The following is a 21,774-nucleotide window of genomic DNA, read 5'->3' as shown; positions in this document are numbered from 1 at the left end:
CGACTAGCGAGTAGCGCTGCGTGGCAGCGTAGCGAACGTCGCGCGGCGTCGTGCCGTGACGCGCCACGACGGGGCGCGCACGTCCGCGAGGATGAATCGAATAAATAGTGGTGCGCGACGCCGGAGCCGGAGCAGACGTCACACACGTCACATCACGGCAACGCTACGCTGCTAGTGCGAGCAGGAGCTAGCGGGGGGGGGGGAGGCACACCGAGATCCGAGATCGCGCTCTCACGCGGTCACGACACCGTCCGTACTCCGTACTCCGTAGTCCGTACGCGCAGTGCCGCGCACTCCTGCTGTAGGCCACCAGACGAAGACGGGTTTGCTGCGCGGCTGCAGCTCCCGTGATTGCAAAGTTTAACAAGCGCGCCGAAATCCTCGGGGGGACCACTGATCGCGCTTGGAATCTCGTCCCACCGATGAGCGAGCGGCCGAGGCGCGAACGCGCTTCCACCGAGGGTGCCGCGCGGCCGTCGCGGCGAGACAGGCCGCGGCCCAGGCTCTAAATTCAAAGACGGAGCGGATAGAGGAATGACGCTAGAAAATCCGTTCTTTGTCGTCAAGGAGTAAGTGCGCCGCGAGCGAGTGTCGCATCGATTGTTTTCTCACGCGACGTGCGTCGCGCGAACACGACGAGAAAAACAAAAAGAAAGGAAAGAGGGGACCGCGTTTCGAGAGCGCATAGATCCCTCTGTGTGTCGTCCCCGTGATTTTTTGATGGGGAGAGGGTTAGAAAAGGGAGACGATGGGGGAGGGGGTAGTGATCGTGCGTGAGTGAGCGCGCGGGATAAAAGCGAGCGCTTGCAAACGCCGATAACGGTGACGCCGATAAGAATTTGTATCGACGTAATATCGCCGGATTAGAGGCGAATTTACCGCGATAACGGATTAACGGGACCGTTATCGCCTCGTGTTTTAAGAAACGCCTCGCAGCGCGGTAGTTATCTCCAGTTGACACATATTGCTCCGAACAGAAACAATACTCGAACTCGTGACAGCCGATACGCATCACGCGCAACATCGTGTAACATTTATACGGAGAAACCGTGATGGTTTCTCCGTATAAATGTTACACGATGTTGCGCGTTGACGAGATCTCTGGCGACAGGATCTGTCGGCGTAATTTCTTCGACGGAAGAAATCATTGGCGGAATGGCGATTTCTTTATTAGAGATATTAGGAGTTTTAGTCTATAATTTTTTTTTCCTAAAAATTGAACAGCTCAACGAAAATATTTCCAAATTTCTTCGCAACATTATTATTCATACTATTCATAGGTAGCATAATAATTCAGTGAAGTCTTCGAACGAAAGAATGTAATTTCTTTTTGTAAAGTTTAATTCAGAGTTTATTTAAAATAGCGCCACGAAAAATAACAGATGTCAATAATTTAATAGAGAGTATTACGTAATATATATTTTTTTTGTTTTAAATTATATTGTATTATTCAATAATAATAAGTGAAACACGACTGCTATAATATACAATCAATTTAGAGGAAACGCCAATTCGAATGTCAGGACTGGATTTTGGTAGCCTAATAATTATTTGCGTATAATTCTTCATTTTAGCAAACCATACGCCGTTACTTACAGTTTTAAAACGCAGTCTTAATAAAACCTAACACGGTATCACGTAATTAAATTGACCTATCAATTTAATCATACTAACACAATCTTCAGAAAATTGGAAACATACGGTATGTGGAAATATGGAATGTATAGGATAGGATACCAAATACCAAATACACATAAAAAATATGTTGTGAAAAATAAAACCCCAGCCAGGATTCGAACCTGGACCTCCCTACATTTTGTGTGGACGTTTAAACTAATTCGCGTTATTCATTTAATGCAATTATGTAATATATAAATACAGAATTGCAAGGGCAACTCCAATTTTCTAATAATCTTTAAGCAAAAATCAAAAGAAGGATTAACTTGTATGACTGCATAAAAATATATTTATAGAGATATCTCACATACTTTATATGTAAATATACATACATGAATTTAGATGAATATAAATGTATATGTGTTTGAGCATAAATAGTAGAGTTTGATCAGATATCATTTGAATTTAAAATCTGAATTGATTTTGGATTGAATGTTGATTTAAATTTGAATTGCGTATCTTTCTTATACCTACTGGACGCATCATTGATTGATTTATACGATGCTTGTGCGAATTTGTTTAGATGTAGGCTATTAAACGTGGCTGGTGGCAAGTCTTAATTGGCCTGGATTGTTTCAGCGAGGTGTGCAAGGCGTTGAATAAGAATCGCGGCTTGTACGGGCGTTGGAGCGAGCTGCAGAATGTCGCGATCACGTCGCCGACCGGCAGTATGCCGCTGAGCGGATCGGCCACAGCGATCTCGCGTACAGATGAACTCGATTGGACCACCACTGAGCTGCGGAAGGCGCTTCGTTCCATTGAATGGGACCTCGACGATCTCGAGGACACTATCTATATCCTTTTCCAATCTGAAACGTTCCAATTTAACGACACTCAAATTTGAATTTGATCCGCGTGAACACGGATGTGTACTGAAGTTTGGATTTGACTTCAAATTTGCGCTTAAATGAATTCCAGTTTGAAATGGAAATTTAGATATAAATTCAGATGTAAATGTTAATAAAATTAGATTTAAATTTATTTTGTAATTTGAATTTTGTCTTTCTATGTCGTCCTTAATACGTGTGCACGTATTGTTGAGAAAAATCCAACAAAGTTCAAGATTGACAACAAGGAGTTGACAGTTCAACGGAGCTTCATCGAGCAGGCACGAGAAGAAGTCAAGGTAATTAATTAAATACTTAATTGTTACTTAATATAATCATTCTGTATACAGAGACAAATATTCTTTTCAAGATACTTCGGCAATTAACTGAAATCAATTGCCCTATACTATGATTATTAAATTTTTAATACATTAATATAATAATCACTATCACTTATATATAAGAATTATAATATATAGATAATAACATAACACACATTATAATTTATTGTACCTAATCACTGCGATTATATCTCGCTACATTTGCTATTACGATTCATAGTCACGCAAATGCTTTGTTACATGTATTAACACGTTCACAAAAGCGCTCAAAACTAATATCATCTTAATGCTACTATCGCTTATTAAACATTTCGCAGATCATGAAGGACAAACTGAACTTAAGCAGATGCCGGGATCGCGACAGCACGGCAAGACAGGTTTGTGTATATTGCGTTTCGCTTTACGTTATTTTATCACATTATAATTAGCAGTCTATTTAGCATGCCAAGTATTAAGTTGTACAGACGTTGCGATCGGAAAACAGTCGAAGAACATAAACAGCCGGAAATGACACATCGAATCGACCGCGACGTCTAATTAGACATCGATAGACGTCGATTCGATGGGTCATTTCTCGCTGGGCAGGTCTGAATAATCGGCATGAAACAGAAGAAATCGTAGAAGAAAGTAAAAGAAGTCAAAGGGAGAAAGAAAAATAAGTCGAGAGATGTATTCGGCAAATTTTGCAATTTTAATCGTTTAGTATTAGATTTGAAAGAATCATATCAATAAACGATTTCCTATCATTAATCTTTTTTTTCATTAAGCATGTACAGCTTTTACGCATTAATACTATTCTATAGCATTTAATAACACTTGTATTACATACGAACCTTGTACATACATCCTTAAAAATATGCCACACTGAATAATACGATAATATGCCATAAATTTAATTCTTTATAATTTAATCTGTACTTCCACAGATTAAATTATAATAGAAGTCTGTGGTACTTCCTTACATGTTATGAATGTACAAGATGTCCCATTTTAATTATCCCAGACAAATATCTCGAAAAATATGGAAGATATTGAAAAACGTTTTAGACAAAAGTTGTAGGATATCAAGGAGAACAAATAACAGTAAAACAAATTTTCGAAAAATTCGATTTTTTAAATAATAATAAGAGAATTATCGATTGTTTAAGCTCACATAAAGGTCATCATTATCTTTTTAAATAGAATTGTATGCTTTTTTGCATAATATGATTCTTCTAATTATTCTACATATAAAATTATTTTACGTAAAAGTTATTAAGGTAGAGTTATTAAAAAATGAATAGTTTATCAAATATTTCAAATTCTGGCATATTTTGACATGAAATAAAATATCTCATAAATTATTCATTTTTTAGTAATTGTACTTTAACACTTTTATGTACAAAGTAATAAGATGAATTAATTGGTGTAAAGAAAACACATAGTTGCTTTGCAAAAAAAATTATGCAATTTGCAATATGCAACTACATGTCTCTTTTACGGATATACAGGGTGATTCAGAAATACTTATACAACCTTTGGGAGTAAATTCCCTACACATAAACAAGAAAAAATGTTCATACATGTATGTCCGGAAATGTCTGGTTTATGAGTTATGATCGAAGTATTACATTTCAGGCCTGCACGTTTGCCTGATCTAAATCCATTAGATTTTTATCTGTAGGCACACTTAAGGGGATCCTATAGCGACGGCCGAACTTCCTCGATATCGATAATAGGTGCTTTCCATTTACATCAAAACTCAGCTAATTCTCACTTGTGACGTCGATCTATCCTTTTTGGGAATTAATGAATAATAAAGACAGAATGACATCACAAGTGAGAATTATCTGAGTTTTGATGTAAATGGAAAGCAACTAATGTCAACATTTCTAATCCTGTTTTCTCTATACGTGTCCTTGTTTAACTATAGTAATCTGTCCTTGTTCGATCGCTGCGCCATCTCTCACTACATGCAATACTGCTTATCCTATCAACCTGCATGTGCTTTTGCACAAAATAGTAGCGAAAGCTCGAACTTTTTTGTTACGTTTTTAATTTTAGTTTTTCATGTAAAGTATCCTTTGTTCACATTATACGAATGGCGCGTGTATCTTATTTTGTACATACAAACTGCACAACTCTTGTATTAAGCAAACGGCGTTTACGGTAGGTGACAGCTCAAAAATGTATTTTTAAAATTTTTTCCGATTTTTGTCTTGAAATCAACACTCGCGCGATGTATTTTCGTGCATATTTCAATTGTGTACAAATTTTTTTAAGTTCTGTGCAGTCTACTCAAAGTTGGAGCTTCCCTGCAATTGTCGGTAATTTGGATCAGTTTAGGATCCCCTTAAAAGTCCTACATTATGTAACTAAAATTGTAAATGAAGAAACACTTCACCAACGCATCGTAGATGCTTGCAAAATCATCTGCAACCTTCATTGAATATTTGAAAGGATCTGTGACAGTCTATGATTTGACGTGTCCATGCGTGCATTGAAGCAGGTGGAGGACATTTTGAGCATTTGTTAAAGGTCTATCCAGACAAACTTGCATAGGTGCATAACCATATGCATAAAGAAACGGATTGGTCTATTTCCTTATGCACATGCATATGGACCAATCAATTCTCTTATGCTTATGTTTATGGGCTTATGCAAGTTTGTGTGGATATAGCTTGAATTATAAGTAGATAAACAATTGAACTAAAGGTGTATTACATTGGTCATGTGTCATTGTAGATGTATATTCTATCAGTTTTTATCGAAAGTAATCTTTCGATTATAATTCATAAACTGGGTATTTCCGGACATATGTGTATACATTTTTTTCTTTTTTATATGTGAAGAACTCATCCACAAAGTTTGCACAAGTATTTCTGAATCACCCTGTATATACATACATATACGGGTAAAGTAAAAGGTTTCTACTATCTTTTTATTACAAAAACACTATATCCTAGCATACGCCGCGAATTGGAGTCTAAATTTGAATTCAAGTTTGCATTTTAATTTGAATCAAATACGAATTTTTTTATTAGATTTAATTTAAATCTACATTCTGAATTGCAGATTTTTCTTCGTATGCTCACTCTATCTATACACAAAAACACAAATTAACGATGAACTAATAAAAATAATAATTTTCTTATGTGTTTTGAAGATATTAAAATAATTATATTCAATTATTTTTATTATGATAAACGTGGATTTTTTAAAGTTAAAATTAAATTGTTTATAAACACACAATTCACAGTTATCTTTAGCTTTATGTCAGTGACATGTTTGCCCATCTACAATCGTATAGCTGTAGTAAGCTAGTGACAATTACAGCATGTGAGAATATGTGTTGGTCATTCTACTCTGAGGTACACACTTCTAAGCTATGTAGGGCTAGTTGACGCATTTCAGTGATTCTAACCTCAAAGAAGTGATTCGTCATGTCTTATCAATTAGCGTTATTTTGACGGTTTACGTAATTATAGAATTAATAAATTGATTTGCCAACCCTCGCAAACGATAATGGTATACACGGTATTCAAATTGTTCATTACTAAGCTTCACTAAGTTTAGCAATAACTAGTATTTATCGGAGAGAAAATCATGCTTCTGAGAATTTGCAGAAAACAATTTTTATTCCTTGCTTATTATTTGATTTATAATAAATTTCATATATTTGTGTTCCTTTTATTAATAACTTAGCAGTTATCAAATTTTAAGCGTTAGATATGCAATAAGTGCATGTACAGTCTGAAAGTGTATATAAATAAGTAAAGTAAATTTATTTTATATTGATTTTTTAACAATTTTTATGTGTTTGTTATAAATCCACGATAATTATATTATGATATTTGATATATTATCTATTTTTAGCCACTTTTGGACAACAGCCCAGCAAGAGTGCCGGCCAATCATGGCACTACTAAATACAGCAAACTAGAAAACGAAATAGATAGTCCAAACAGACAGTTTCTCAGTGATACGATGCAGCAGCAGAATGCTATGATAAGGCAGCAGGACGAACAGTTAGACATGATTGGAGAAACAGTCGGTACATTAAAAACAGTATCCAGGCAAATCAACAGTGAACTTGATGAACAAGCTGTGTAAGCAAATGTTTCTTTCATCATTCTCTTCAGTTGCTTAAAAGATCATACACAGAATATCAATATTATAAAATCAATATTATGACCATCCTTGTAATTGAAATGTTGGAAATTACATATTATGTAGTTTAGACTTTGATCGTTTTTTTCCTGTATTCTTTATATATAATTATAATAATGTAATAAATATAAATAAAATTAATATAATAATATGTATACAGAGTGTCCCATAACTTGAGGTCCATACATTGAGGACATGTTATTGAAGTCATTTAGAGTTGAAATTTAATAAACATATGTCTGTAAATGCTTTCTAACAGAATTACAATAATTGAAAGTTGATGTAAATATTTGAAACATTTTCAAATAAATATCCTTGGACTACTTTCTTTGGGGGCATATATGAAGTCAATAGTTTATGCAGAACAATCTTACAATAGGAATGAACTTGTGGACAGAATTATGGATGCAGCAATGGGAATAAGAAATTCTCCTGGTATGGTAGATCGAGCTGTTAAATCACTTTTGTGCAAGGCAAGATTTTGTATTGAATCTGCAGGAGATAATTTTGAACAGAATTTGTAAATATATTTGTAATACATTTGTAAATAAACAAATTAAATTAAATGTCTTTCTTTTTTTCAAATATTTACATCAACTTTCAATGGTTGTAGTTCTGATAGGAAGCATTTACAGACATACATTTATTAAACAATTTCAACTCTAAATGATTTGAATAATATGCTCTTAATGTATGGACCTCGAGTCACAGAACACTGTATATTATATATATATATATATATATATATATATATATATATATAATTATATATAATTAATTATATACATATAATAATAATAATATTGATAATAACAATAATTATTACTTATTACATTGTTATTATGACGCGTCAAGATAAATTTTTTTGCAGGATGTTGGATGAATTTGGGAATGAATTAGAGACGACGGACTCCAAGTTGGACGCTACTATGAAGAAGATGGCCAAAGTGCTGCACATGAGTAATGGTAACTATAACAATTACATTCCCGCCCCTACTACCCCGGTGACATCCAGCGTCACTGATCTCGTCTCTGATAACAAACCCTCCTCTCTCTCCTCCCTGTCAACTACGATCGCCAATTGTTTTCTGTGTTCCAGCGATTAATTGTCGTGTTAATTGTCTTGCGCCCTTAAACAATTTGAGGTTACCGATAAAAGATATTGTAACTGCATTTTTGGATATATTTTCAATCTTAAATGATTTTAAAAATACAAGCAAAATATAAAACGTTAAATGTATAAGTTGAAATATATACAAACGTATATATATAAATATAAATATAAAATATATATAATTAAAAAGAGGATACAAAAACAATGGTTTTAAAAAGTTACAGTACTTTTTATTGACGTCATTGAATTGTTTTTTAACAATTCAATTATTCTTTAAAACATTTGTTTAGATGAAGGAAATGTGGTTATTGAAAATCGGGAGAGTATAGGTACTTAATTCTACATATTTGTAGCACAAATTTGAGTTTTATGTAACAAGCACAATTTTTAGAATTTTTAGGAGAAATATTTAGAAATTTAAAAGAGACACAACAGTTTCTCATTAAATTAGAAAAATATCAGTTTTAAATTTGTTTAAAACTCTATCGTTGAAGAAAGGGAGATGTTGCACATGAATAACTTATATGTAATGTAGATATTGTAATATATTAGTGCAAAATTTGGTTTTATATAATCTGGACTAATATCATTATTCGTTCTACGATTATTTACTAAATTATGTCTAAATTATTTTAAAAGGATAATTTTTTGTTATTGTATCATTAATTACATTTTTTATTCTATTTTTTATTATATTTTTGTTTTAATTAAATGTTTATTGAATTATTTTAATAATAGTAATTTTGTTATTCATTAATAAATACTCCTTGGTAATTTTAAAAATCAAGAATTTATTAATAATTTTTAGTAAGTAATTAACTTATTACTGGCTAATAACGAGTTAATACTAATAATAATTGGTAACCAGTTTTAACAAATAATATATAATAATTGAAGACAATTGAGTAGCTTTCTTTTTTTAAATTCTAATATCCAGAAATAATTTAGAAAAATTTTGTAAATTATTGGCCAATTTTATAAATAGTAAAGGAAAATGCCCTATTATATGAGATAGGATCCTAACATGAGATATGTTAAGTTAAACGGCCCTATATAGGCCCCATCTGTTGAACCCATCATGAAAAAACCCCGCCATCTCATATTAGGATCCTATCATAATAGGGCGCTTTTCTCTACTAATAAAGAAACAATCTAAATCTTTATTAACATTTTTTTGTTTTGGCATCCAGTGACATTAATCACGATTTGCATTTTTGTTATGCTTTTTTCACTAATTACGATTAGCACTAGTTGTAAGTAGAAATAAAATAAAGATGAAAATAAAATAAGAAAATAAGATCCTTTAATTAGATGCAAACAAGTAATGTTTTGTGGCATAGATCGTGGTAGATAAATATATTATATCGACCGATGTAAATTTTAGAGCTCAAGATATTACAATACACAAAGACCTAAATAGTAAATATGCAGTATAGCGCCAACCTCTCCGATTTTGTTGAAACTTTTTTATTTTGTGTATTTTGGGTAGAAAAAAAGATTCTAAGAAGGAAAATCGTCGCTCATGTTCCATTTGTTTATAATTAATATTTATAATATTTCAATGTCGGTAAGTAAGAAATTGACAATTTATGTATGTATTTTTACTTTTTTATTAATACGCATGCGCAATAATCAAACAAAGTGCGCGCCTTACGGGTGGAAAATCTTAACAATTATAATTTTGAAATATATAATTATGACGTAATAGGATACAATTCACTAATTATTTTTAAAAAATTAGGAATACGTTCATTTCGACAAAATTTTCTTTTAAATTGGAACTTGGCTAAATATCCAATTAAATGGACTTCCCTTGTCCCATATCTTGGAATATTAGCACGTACTTTGCGCAAAACCTCTTATAAACAAACGGAACATGAGCGACGATTTTTCTTCTCAGAATCTTTTTTTTAACCCAAAATACACAAAATAACAAAGTTTCAACAAAATCGGAGAGGTTGGCGCTATACTGCATATTTATCCTGAATCCACCACTGGGTGTATATGTATAATACCCAGTGTAATTTCAATTATCAATAATTTTTCGAAAAGTCGATATTTTTGAACATGTCTTTTTTTTTTTAATTTAAACACCAGAATGTCAAGAACGCGCCTGTATCATTATAATTACGATTAACATTTAAGTAAAAACAAAAGTTAATTTCAGAAAAAGCCCGAGTAGAAATTTTCTGACTCACAAAAAAGCGCTATTTGCTTCTAAAAAATTACTTCTTCTTTTAACGTTGTATTATATAAAAAGATTCATTTATTGAAGGTAAAAAATGTAATTTTCAGAAAGAAATAAAAAATAACTATTTCTTTAAAAAATATATTGTTTAGACATGACAAAAGTTGACTATGACGTAAAAGCATTCACACCACACATGGGTGTAGCACACCCAACATTGTTTTTAATGACATGTCATACATCTACGGCAGATGAGGCTGCGCAGCGTGAAGAATCGTAGAGGGGGAACAAAAGTTTATTTGCCTTACCACTTTGATTTTCTAACTTTCACTATATAGAAACGGCGAGTATTTTAATAACAAACGTAGGTGTGCTATACCCAGTGTGGTGTTCTAGGGTTAAGCATTGCAAAAATACAGGATAATCTTGAAAACTATCTTAGTTCTATATTCGTGAGAATATTGAAGAAATAAATCAAATAATTTTTTTAGTAAAAGATAAACATTTTACATAATTAACAAAAACAAAATATGAAAAATAATTGAAAAATTTATGAATTTAAAAACAATTAAATATCTAAATATGTAAAGAAGCTGATTTGAAAGATTAGAATCCCACTTTCAAAGTAAAAAATTAAAATAAAAAGCAACAATTTTAAAACTTTAGAATAAAGAAGTATATATAATGTCTAAGAAATCAAATCTTGCTCGAAATCTAAAGATTTAAGAAAACGTGAATATAAAATAGTCGAAGAATTTAAGACTTTCAAGAATCTGGAAATACAAAATTTGAAGGTTTAAATTAAAGAAATTTAAAAATTAAATAAGTTTTCAAACAATTGTTAATTTATTTCAGAATTAAGATTCAAGGAGACAGAAAACTCTTGTATAAGTGATTTTATTAGAGGTTATCTTAAAATTGAAGAATGTGAAAAAATATAACTTTTTCATGACCAGAGTAAGAAATTTGCAAAACTGAAAAAAAGTATAAGAAAAATGTGTTAAAATACATATAAAGCATACACATAATAAAAATTATATATTTTTCTTTGATGGCGAAGGCAGTTGCATGAGACAGTTAGTATATCTGTGTGAATTGAAAAGAAGAGCGTAGATTGTAAATGTAATCGAATAAAGATGTAGTTTTATTGTTATCTCTTTTTCTCGTCGACGACCAATTGTGAAAAAAGAAAGAAATAGAATACATTGACGAATAAAACATAAGAACCAATTTGTATTGTGAGCTATAAACAACTGTAAATATTCCTACTTCCTTAATTTTTTTTTAATTGATTTCTCACGAAATTATCTATTCGTATCTGGTCAAATGCTTTAAAAATCTCATAAAAAATTTTTAAAGTAACGTATACTAAAGATGCAATAATAATTAGTAGCAATAATGTGTAATAATGATGTGTGATATGTTATGTTCCTAAATAATTTTTGAAATTTTGATCACAATTTCGTGAGTAATTATATAAATATTGATCTCATCAAAATAGTGTTTTTTTTTATTCCTGTAATTTTACCATGTTTAAAGTTAAATAACAAAGAATGTTTTGCCATGTTTTTTTACGGGCAAACTTGAAGAGAATAAATGTCAAAAAGTCGAAATTCCAGAATTTCGACGTAATCTTGTCAGGATGTTATCATTAATCACGAATGTCTCGATAAAAAACATAATCGCAATTTAATCTCGTGATTCGCATCGATCTCGTAAGAATCTCGAGTGACGCATGTGATGTTACTTTCCGTTTGTTTTAGATCGGGGACAATGGGTAGCCATTGGAGTGTTGACTGCTATATTGGTGTTTTTAATCATTTTATTCATAATTAAATGAATCATCTCTCGTCTCTTCCAGCTTCTTCCCTCTTTTTTCCTTTCCTATGATAAAGATTTCTTTTGTAGCTTTAAGTGTAATCTAAGTCCGTTTGACCTATTACTGATAGTGAAATTTTATGAATATTAGAAATAAATACAGAGTTATAATAATTTATAATGGTCTTCTCTTAAATGTCATTCACCAGTAATAAATGCAATAGTATTTTCTATAATTGCCTATATAAACTAATTAAGTATATATATTCATATCATATATTATAGTTATAATGTTATGTAATATATAAAATATATTAAAATTGTTTCTTCGCTAACAAAACATCTCTAATCTTAAATATGTTTTTTCTTTGTTTGGAAGATATTAGTGATTTATGAAGTTGATCGAACGTTTTAAAAATTTTTAAATGTTATTTAGATATATATTATCCTTTCTAATTTTTTCTTCCAATAATATAATGAGATATTACCGCACTGTTTCGAGTGGAAAATTTCTCGTGTGTGGAATTGGCTATTTGTCGCACAAAAAACACGCGCGTAATGGGCCACTTTCCACGCACGTGTGATATAAAGTTATGAAACATTTCAATCAACTTCGTGAATAATTGCAAGAAATATGGAAGTAATATTATTGAGTTAAAAGATAAAAGGACAAATGTATATATATATATATATATATATTATATATATAAAATATTGTATAACATCAACCTAACACTTAAATTTCCTATATAGCATGCATAATTAATGATAATAATGTTATCCCTTATAATTACTTTCAAAATATTTATTTTCCTTAAACATTACAATCTGTAGAACGTTTTCATATAAAAATGTTCTTTTATTTTGTTTATCTTGCCTATATAAAAATATAATATATATGTAAACTAGTCTCGATTATCTGAGTGATTAGGCAAATTTCATAGCAACATGAATGATTGTTTATGATAATAAAATGCTATGATTATATTACTCTAAACTGTATATATATATTTTTCGGTGTTTTTCTACTAATATACAGGAAAAAATAGATCTTTTATTTTATTTCTATTTTAATATAAAAATGGATTTTTTAACTGTATTCTTATATCGATTTGTCTTTTCATTATCCCAGAAATTATAGCTTTGCTATTACTTTTTTGATTACTCACGTTATTCTCTTTTTCATTGTTCCACTATCTCGTAAAGGCCGAAAAACACGTCTAAAATTAACATAATTGTTTTCTTAAATTCTATATCATTGCAAATAATGCACTAACATGCATTGACATGGCAGTTACATGTTATGGATGTACACAATCTATATACATATTTATACATGATTAATAACCATTATAACAAATATAATAGAGAAGAGATGTAAATTGAATGATAAATCCAAACATATATACTATAAAAGAATCTTTGGTATGAAATGTTTATTATTGCCATTGCGTGCATATGTATTTATGCACAAAATTCATCCCTAGCCTAACATGCAAAATGCCTTTTATGTAGATTATTTAAGAATGCCATTTAGAATTTATAAAAATTTATTTGCTTGGAAAAAGATGTGTATCAAAAGTCTATTAAATAATTCTTAATCGTATCCTTGCAAATCACGAAATTTTTATCATTAAGAATCTATGTAAGTAATCATTAAGTGTATTTGTTTAAAATTATTAAGTAGATTTCTTTAAAATTTTGAAGATTATAAAAACTTGTTCATCTTTATGTTATTATTTAAGAAGTTTGCTTATTGCTGGAAAATCTAATCTGAATTGTTAAATATTATCATATTATAAAATTCTAATATCCTCTTTTAAAAAATCGTAGTTTTAACGATTTAAAAAGATCCTTGACCTAAAAAAATGTTTTAAATCTTTGAATCTTAACGTTAAGGATATACACTTGAAACATTTCGTATAGCTTATAATATACTTCTTAAAAAATGATACAAAAATGAATAATGTGTAAAAAGATAAATTTCAAGGCTCAAGACGGACGCGTTGATAACAATCAGTTGGTAAAGCCTTTCGAATATCATCAATGTTCTCCACTTCGATTCGCAGTCTGCTAACCTCATCTTCATAATTTTTAACCCACTGCGTTTGTAGATTTTTCGCATCCGTCAATGCGCGAATTCGTTGATCCAGATTGGCAGCCTTTATTTCTTTCTCAGCGGCAACTAAACGTTCTTCTAAGCGATTCAAATCGGCATCGTCTAAATTGCAAAATAAAAGTTTTGTTCAAGAAAAATGATCAAACTCGCAATAACTAATAATATAAACAAGTATATTTATGACTATAGAACAAAATCTAGAAATAGACTTTTATATATATTAGAGATAGACGAATATAAAATTTAAAGGTCAAGTGATTGTAGAGAGAGATTTGAACTCACCGATTTCTGGTAGATTCTCGAGTTCCCTGATAATTGCGGCAACCTCTAATAAGGCCTTATCAACTTGCTGTGACGCCAGAGTCACATTAGTTTTCGCCTGGCCAACTTTATAGTTTGCCTAAAAATCAAACAATTGAATTAGAAAATAGAAACAGCCTCGGATTGTTCTTTAATTAATTAATGTTTTATTTCCTATCCCTTTTTCCTCTCTCTTAGCTGATTTAATTAAATTTTTACCTCAGCGGTGATATTGGCATCCTTGGTCATTTGAATCTCATATTGTTTGATCATGGAATCCGTAGTGTCAACTCGAAGATGTAACTTCTCGGCTTCATTTCCAAGTCGTAGAGCTTCAATTTTAGTTTTATTTGCTTCCATTCTGATGTCATTCGCGTTAGTGCTCGCTCTATCCGCGTAAGTCTGTAGAAATAATATGTAATAATTATAATATTATAACATACTAATATGTATATATAATGATAATATCATTTACATGTAATGAAAAAAAATAACGTATAATATAATAAGATAAATATAAGAATGAAAATAAGTATCACCAAATAAGTATTGAAAAAATAAAAATAAAAGATATATAAGTTATAGTATAGTGTTTTCGTTAAGAAAGAAAAATGTAATAACTTCATTATACCTATATAATAATTTAGTTTTTTAAATAAAAATTAATTTTAACTATTTTACCTGAGCATTTTGCGCAATTTCGCGTGCACTTTTAGCGTTACCTTCCGAACCATTTAGCACTCTCTCCGTCTCTCTAGCTTTTGCACTAGCGTTAGTAATCAAGTCTTCAATCTTTTGGATATCCTGCAAGGCGCTCTGAGCCTTAACACGTTCACGTCGCACTTCAGCATCAAATTCTAATACAATATAAATATCAGAATAAAGTTTCTTAAAGAAAAAAATTTTGAAAAATTCATGAGTTTCTCCGTTTGTCTAATTTCATAGAATAAAAAATTTCTACATTTTTTCACAGAACTTACCTCCTAATTTCTTCAAGGTTTCCTGAGCTTCTTTCAATGTCTGATCGCCACGTTTGACAGCATCATTTGCCGTCTCGTTGGCTTCATCCAATTCAGCTAACAATTCGGCCGTTGCGGCTTGTTGATCTTGAGCTCTATCTAAAAGTTCTTCGCTCCTTCTAACTTTATCAACCATTTCATTCATAAGATTTTCGTTTTGCTCCAATAAGAGTTGCGCTTGCTCTTTGATCTGCAAGCTCTATTTTATAACACATAGATTATTTAGATTTTGTATTAGCATTAACCTTTATATTATTTCTTAGATTTTGAGATCAGTTAGATTACAATCAATGTCATTACATAAGGAAAATAAGAGCAACACGTCGTTATTAAAGTGAGAAATATGCAATAATAAATTCTTTTGTATGTCCAAGTACACAGATTTTTCCAACCTAGTAAACTGCGCGCCGATTTTTTGTCGGACTTTAAAATACAGTCTTCATTGGAGCATTAAAATCCCCTATTCTTCCTCAATTAACCCATTGGTTGTGTAAGAGAATTTTACTATTTGGGCCAAAAGTGTGTTGAAAAAAAAGTTCATCGGATTATTATGAAACTTGATACCCTTATGTTTTTTGGGTCTCCGAATCCGAATATGATGTCAGATTTACAAAATTCAAAATGGCGGGTCCAATATGGCGGATCAAAATTACAAAAAATAGACGAAATTTTATTATTATTATTTTGAATTTTGAAAATCTGACTTTATATTCGGATTCAGAGACCCAAAAAACATAAGGGTACCGAATTTCATGAAAATCAGACCTTTTTTTTGTAATTTTGATCCGCCATTTTGAATTTTGTACATCTGACTTCGGATTAGTAATCAGCGACCCCAGAAACCCCCGAGTAACAAGTTTCAAGCAAATTCAGAAAGTTTTACTTTGTTGTTTTCTACGTTGCGGCTATAGTCGTCATACACACTCTTGGCTACTTTTATTTTTGCGGCTATAGCCGTCATACACAGTCAACGGGTTAATGATATTGATTGTATAGCTTGAGAGCTTTTCTATTGTCAGTTAGATTAGTTCTTTTTGACGCAAATTCATATATTATAATTCTGTATGTATATATATATATATAAAATAGAATGTCTGTATGTCTGTATGTGTTCTTTATACACTCTTAAACTATTCGACCGAATTTTTACCAAAAGTATATAAAATAGGGGTAAAATTTTCCGGGGAGTGTCATGATGTGTATAGTTTTTCGTTACCGATATATATATATATATATTATATATATAAAACCTGTGTAGTTATTTATAACATCATAATTACCACACTGCTAACGCTTTCTATTTGCTGTCGCAATTGCTCGATATCGACTGGAGGAAGTGTTAAATCGAGAATTAGCAAATCTAACGCTTCCTGAGAAACAGCTGAGGACTTGGTAGCTGCGATGGCAGTGAGATTCCTCACTTCGTCCATACGATCCTCCAATTGCGCCAACTTGTTCTCCAGATCTCTTATTTCATCCCTACAGAATCTCTTTTTTAATGCTTTACGTATACAGATTATATTAGAAGATCGAAAATATTAAATAGTAATTACAAATTAATAAATTAAATAAATAAATAATATTTATAAATTTTAAATATTATAAATAATTAGAAATGATAAGAATGTTAGACTCGTGAAAAGGTCAAAAACAAATAGGAAACGGCTAATGCGAGTCAGCGCGGGACTTGGTGCGCGATAAAAACAAATAATTTAAAACAAAGTTAATTTAAACGGAGCTGAGCTGGCCTTAGGACACCTGCGTTATTCTTTGACAGATGTACCGCCCCAGTTCGTTTAAATTAACTTTGTTTTAAATTATTTGTTTTTATCGCGCACCAAGTCCCGCGCTGACTCGCATTAGCCGTTTCCTATTTGAATTAGAAATGATATAGAGAAAAAAGAAAATATTACTAACGTTATATTGGAATATTTCGATATCGTTTGTTTTGCGAGATTGTAAGCCTCCAATGTCGTGTCTCGCGCCTGCTCCGCCAGCATATGAAGCTTCTTGGCTTCGTTTGTATTTCTAAAAAAATAGAATCCCAATATTGAATAACAATATTATATAATATTATAACAATATAATCACTAAAAACTTTTCGGTATATACATATAATAGTAATTTGAAGAAATTTATTTAATAATAATTTATAAATAATTCTTCACTTTTATCTTTAAAAAGATCTATAGAATAGAAGAAAACTATTTTATTAATACAAATAACAAAATGGAAATTGCAATTAACTCTCCGGAAAAATTCTTTTTTTTTTTTATTAACCCTCCGTATATTTTTCGTTACCTTCCTAGTACATATTTGGGTGTCACGTTTGACGCTATTTTTCCCTATCTAAAATATTTAAAAAAATCTGAAAAAAATCACAAAATATCTGTCTACATTGTAGTTGAAGATTTTATAGTTTATTTTGATAAATATCGTTTATTTAATATTCTCTGGCATGCTTGCAAGTTTTACAGTTACGAGCAATTTGGCTCGGACGCCGTAGACCCACATATGCACATGGAAGGTTAACATATTTATAATGCAAAATACATACACTTCAGCGAGTAGACGCGCCTCCTGTGCGATCGATGTCATCTGTTGATTCTGCTGGCCGACTTGCTCAGCGCGCAATTTTGCCGAAGTTAAAGCGCTCGCTCCATCTGTACCCAAGTAATCTTCCGCCTCCTGTCATTCATCATAAAATTATAAATTAGTTAATATATAACTTAATAAATTTAAAATAAGAGTTATTCATGAAGTTATAATCGAATCTTTCGAATAGCTTTTAGAAATAGAAAAAAGGAAGAAATAAGAGAACATATATGTAAAGAAAATTTTGCAGCTTATATGCGTTAACAAGTATATTATGTTACAAAATAATATATTCCTACATAATCTTTTACAATGTACAGTCAATATCTGAAATTGTTATAAAGGAGCAAAATTTTATTTACCGTTAGTTGCTCGTAGATTTTATCCAAAACTTTCTCTGCCTCGTCGATATTCGTCAAACCTTCCTCAGTTATATCGCGTGCATCATTCGCCGTCACGTCCACAGTTTGATAGATCTTGTCAATCGTATTTAATTGCTCACGCAGCTCGCCTAGCTGTTCCACTAACGTTTTATTCGCACCTAATAAAGGTATTAGCTTTCACTTTTACAATAATATAAGCAAAATCACAATATTAAATATTTATAGGGTAAAACTCCTGTTTAGGGGAGGCAGCTCCAATGACCTTGATATGTTGTCATATGTTGTCAAGATCATGACCCTGAACAACATTCAAAAGATTTTAGTCGTCGCCCGTTGTTTGTTAAAAAGTTATTAACAAATGTAACTGAGAAATATAATAGTTTGTGTCAATGCTAAGGAAAGTAATTTGCTAATATGTGTATAGATAATACACATGTAGGCGAGGAAGGGGCTACCGCTCCTTCCCCTGCTGCAGGGGTGAGTGGGGTGGATCTCGGTTCGTGGAAAGTTGAAAACCCGAACCGTACAATAATAGACCTAGTTTCGTCCTGTAAGCAAAGCAAGGGTGAGGTGGATCTTGCTTTGCGTGGAGAGTACAATGCTATCCAGAAAACCATCCACACGAAACGAGGTCCACCCTACCTCACCCCTGCTTACAGGGCGAAATGAGGTCTATCATTGTATAATTCGGGTTAGGTTGGTTTTTTCGGGGTGGGAGTGCAGGGGGAAGGGCGGAGCCCCCCTGCCCACGCATTCAATAAATAATATTTACAATTATAATCATACAATTATGGTTAAAGCATACTTTGTATTCATGCTTTCTAACACATAAAAAAATTGTATATATACTTTTCTATACCAACTATTCTCTGCTTTAACAAAAAGACTTCAATATATTAACGATTCATTGTTTTAAAAGACTTCATTCATATATTTCCACATATATATTAGTCGTTTATGCCTTTCAATACTCAAAATAACTACTATATTTTTCAAAAATTTTTTATTAATAAATTTTTAATAAAGAACGAGCGAACAATGTAAAACTTTTTGAAGGTTATTCAAGAGAGTGACCTTTATAATATATGTCAAGGCTATAGGAGCTGCCTCCCCTAAACAGGGGTTTTACCATTTATAGTTTTCATTAAAATAATTTTAATAATTTTTAGATAATTTTTCATTATTTAATTATATATAATTATTATCTAATTTCCAATTCAAAATAGATGACTAATAATATTTACTGCCGGATCCTCGCTTGGCGATAGTCAATAACGTTTTTACTCGATCTTGTACGTTCTTGAGCTCCTTCTCGAAATCTGAATCCTTAATGACAGTTGGACTGCTATTGATCTTATAAAGGGTATCTTCAAGTTCAGCCAAACGTCGTCGGTGATCATTGACTGCCGATTGTACAAGATTGTAACAATCGGGACAGTCAATACAACCGTGCTGACGGTTATGCTTGTTTTCCTTACAGCGATCACAACGCCTGCCTTCAACGTTCGTCAAGCACTACCGACAATCGTCAAAAGTATTAAACAAAAGATAAAAAGGAGCAAATTTATTGTGAAAAAAAAATAAATAAATAAAAACTAAAAAATAATAAAATTTTTATGTAAATTTACAGTTGATTTGATTTATACCACAACTGCGCAAACACGTAATTTTAATTTAAATCCTAGTAATTGCCCATTTTGTTACATTTGTACAGAATTATTTAATTTTATATAGGTATAGATACTTACAGGACATTGTCCGTTTGCATCACATTGCAAATCCTGGGAACCGATACTGTCGCAATCGCAAGGCTTGCAGCCCTCACGGCTAAATCCGTACTGATAGGGTTCACAGGCATCACAATGTTGACCCGTTATTCCAAGTCGACACTGACATTGTCCTGTTATCGGGTCACAAGTGCGATTATAAGAACCTTCCAAATCGCAGTTACAAGGCGTGCAACCCTGGGATACAAAGATGTACCTTTTACTAAGGCAATTTAAAAACAATTTTAAAAGAAGTAATATACAAATTTTTGTACATGAAATAAACAACACGTTAGTTAAAGTGTTATTTGATCAATAACTTGATAATTCATTGTATCAGTTATCATTAAATTATCTCTATTCTTTTATTTTAATTTAGCAGACTTTACCTCCCCGCTCATAATATGGTAATAGCCTTCCTCGCATTTATCGCAATTGCGACCTATAACGTGCGGCTTACAGACGCAATGTCCCGTTAATTGATCGCACGGCGCGATTCTTCCATCCTCAAGTTCCAAAGTACCCGGTGGATAACACTGACACAACTTACACCCGTCTTCCTTGCGATCCGACAATGCGTCTCCGTAATATCCTATTATACAAAACATAACAATATAAAATATAATCGAACACACATATTATATATTATAGAAATTTGTGGAAGAAATATTATATAATGGATCTTTATGAAATAGTTCTCAATTTATATTTACCGGCTAGACATTCCTCACAGTGAAAGCCAGCTGTATTATTGACGCATTTAAGACATTCTCCCGTCTCGTGATTACAATTTCTAACTGCATTTAAGTCGATATTGTTGTTGCAATCGCAAGGACGGCAAGCGAGACCTCTTTCAGGATTCCCGTAGTAACCATCGGAGCATGTTTCACATCTAGGTCCTACACAAGAACGTACATTTTATGACCTTTAATCAATTAAAAAAAGAGAGAGAAAAAAGCAAGAAATATATTAATAGACGCTATCTTTATAGATATATTAATAGATGCTTATCTTAGATGCTTATGTTAAAGTACTTGAAGAAGGTATTTGTAAAAACTATACACATATACTTACCAGTCCTGCCAATAGGACATTCGGAGCAGATAGGATCCGGATTGTTGCCTAGAAGAATGCAAGGCCCATTGTCGGGACAAGGGCACGGTTTGCAATCGTCCGAGGTTCCTTTCAATGGATAACCATAATATCCTCTACTACATAGCTCGCAATTGCTTCCTGCAGTATTATGCTGACAGATACATTGCCCTAAAATGTAGGGAAAAAATATCATATTCGAAATATTATTAAACACTCTAAAATGCCTATATTTATGTGAGTTTATCACCCTTTCAGAAAAATTAGATAAGAGCAAGAGTCGAAACACTTGCGATATGCTCGAAAAGTCGTTAAAGTTATTAGACGAACGTAATTTGACAAATAATGCGATAATAAATAAATTTGATTCAAATTTCGCGTTTTCC

The 21,774-nt window shown here is 31.9% G+C and overlaps 2 protein-coding genes across 3 annotated transcripts in view; one reads left to right on the top strand and one right to left on the bottom strand.

Moving 5' to 3' along the window:
* The first annotated feature begins 96 nt into the window (after window positions 1-96).
* Window positions 97-14,019, top strand: LOC139821039 (syntaxin-6-like). The gene is made up of 7 exons (XM_071791749.1): window positions 97-569; window positions 2,257-2,471; window positions 2,709-2,803; window positions 3,163-3,222; window positions 6,701-6,933; window positions 7,866-7,960; window positions 12,060-14,019. The coding sequence occupies exons 1-7, from the start codon at window positions 535-537 to the stop codon at window positions 12,134-12,136; spliced, it is 810 nt and encodes a 269-aa protein (XP_071647850.1). The 5' UTR covers window positions 97-534; the 3' UTR covers window positions 12,137-14,019.
* The window catches only part of Lanb2 (laminin subunit gamma-1), a 21,854-nt gene continuing 12,984 nt past the window's right edge, over window positions 12,905-21,774 (bottom strand). For both annotated transcript variants that reach the window (XM_071791747.1, XM_071791748.1), the window contains 14 exons: window positions 21,371-21,559; window positions 21,010-21,195; window positions 20,686-20,888; window positions 20,279-20,494; window positions 19,775-20,045; window positions 18,510-18,688; window positions 18,110-18,240; window positions 17,470-17,580; window positions 16,833-17,031; window positions 15,514-15,751; window positions 15,215-15,390; window positions 14,753-14,935; window positions 14,516-14,633; window positions 12,905-14,335 (listed from right to left, as the gene is read on the bottom strand). In XM_071791747.1, the coding sequence (XP_071647848.1) occupies window positions 14,100-14,335; window positions 14,516-14,633; window positions 14,753-14,935; window positions 15,215-15,390; window positions 15,514-15,751; window positions 16,833-17,031; window positions 17,470-17,580; window positions 18,110-18,240; window positions 18,510-18,688; window positions 19,775-20,045; window positions 20,279-20,494; window positions 20,686-20,888; window positions 21,010-21,195; window positions 21,371-21,559 (2,636 nt within the window). In that variant the 3' untranslated portion in view covers window positions 12,905-14,099. The remainder of the gene's footprint in view (window positions 14,336-14,515; window positions 14,634-14,752; window positions 14,936-15,214; window positions 15,391-15,513; window positions 15,752-16,832; window positions 17,032-17,469; window positions 17,581-18,109; window positions 18,241-18,509; window positions 18,689-19,774; window positions 20,046-20,278; window positions 20,495-20,685; window positions 20,889-21,009; window positions 21,196-21,370; window positions 21,560-21,774) is intronic.

The sequence above is a fragment of the Temnothorax longispinosus genome, chromosome 10 (assembly GCF_030848805.1).
Source record: "Temnothorax longispinosus isolate EJ_2023e chromosome 10, Tlon_JGU_v1, whole genome shotgun sequence".
In the NCBI taxonomy this organism is placed as follows: domain Eukaryota; kingdom Metazoa; phylum Arthropoda; class Insecta; order Hymenoptera; family Formicidae; genus Temnothorax; species Temnothorax longispinosus.
This window is presented reverse-complemented; position numbering and strand designations above follow the sequence as displayed.

Excerpts from the sequence above, each read along its gene's own strand:
- LOC139821039 (XM_071791749.1), top strand. The coding sequence starts at position 535 with ATGACGCTAGAAAATCCGTTCTTTGTCGTCAAGGA. Across the intron at positions 570-2,256 it reads CCGTTCTTTGTCGTCAAGGA|CGAGGTGTGCAAGGCGTTGA; the intron begins GTAAGTGCGCCG and ends GGATTGTTTCAG. Across the intron at positions 6,934-7,865 it reads GAACTTGATGAACAAGCTGT|GATGTTGGATGAATTTGGGA; the intron begins GTAAGCAAATGT and ends ATTTTTTTGCAG.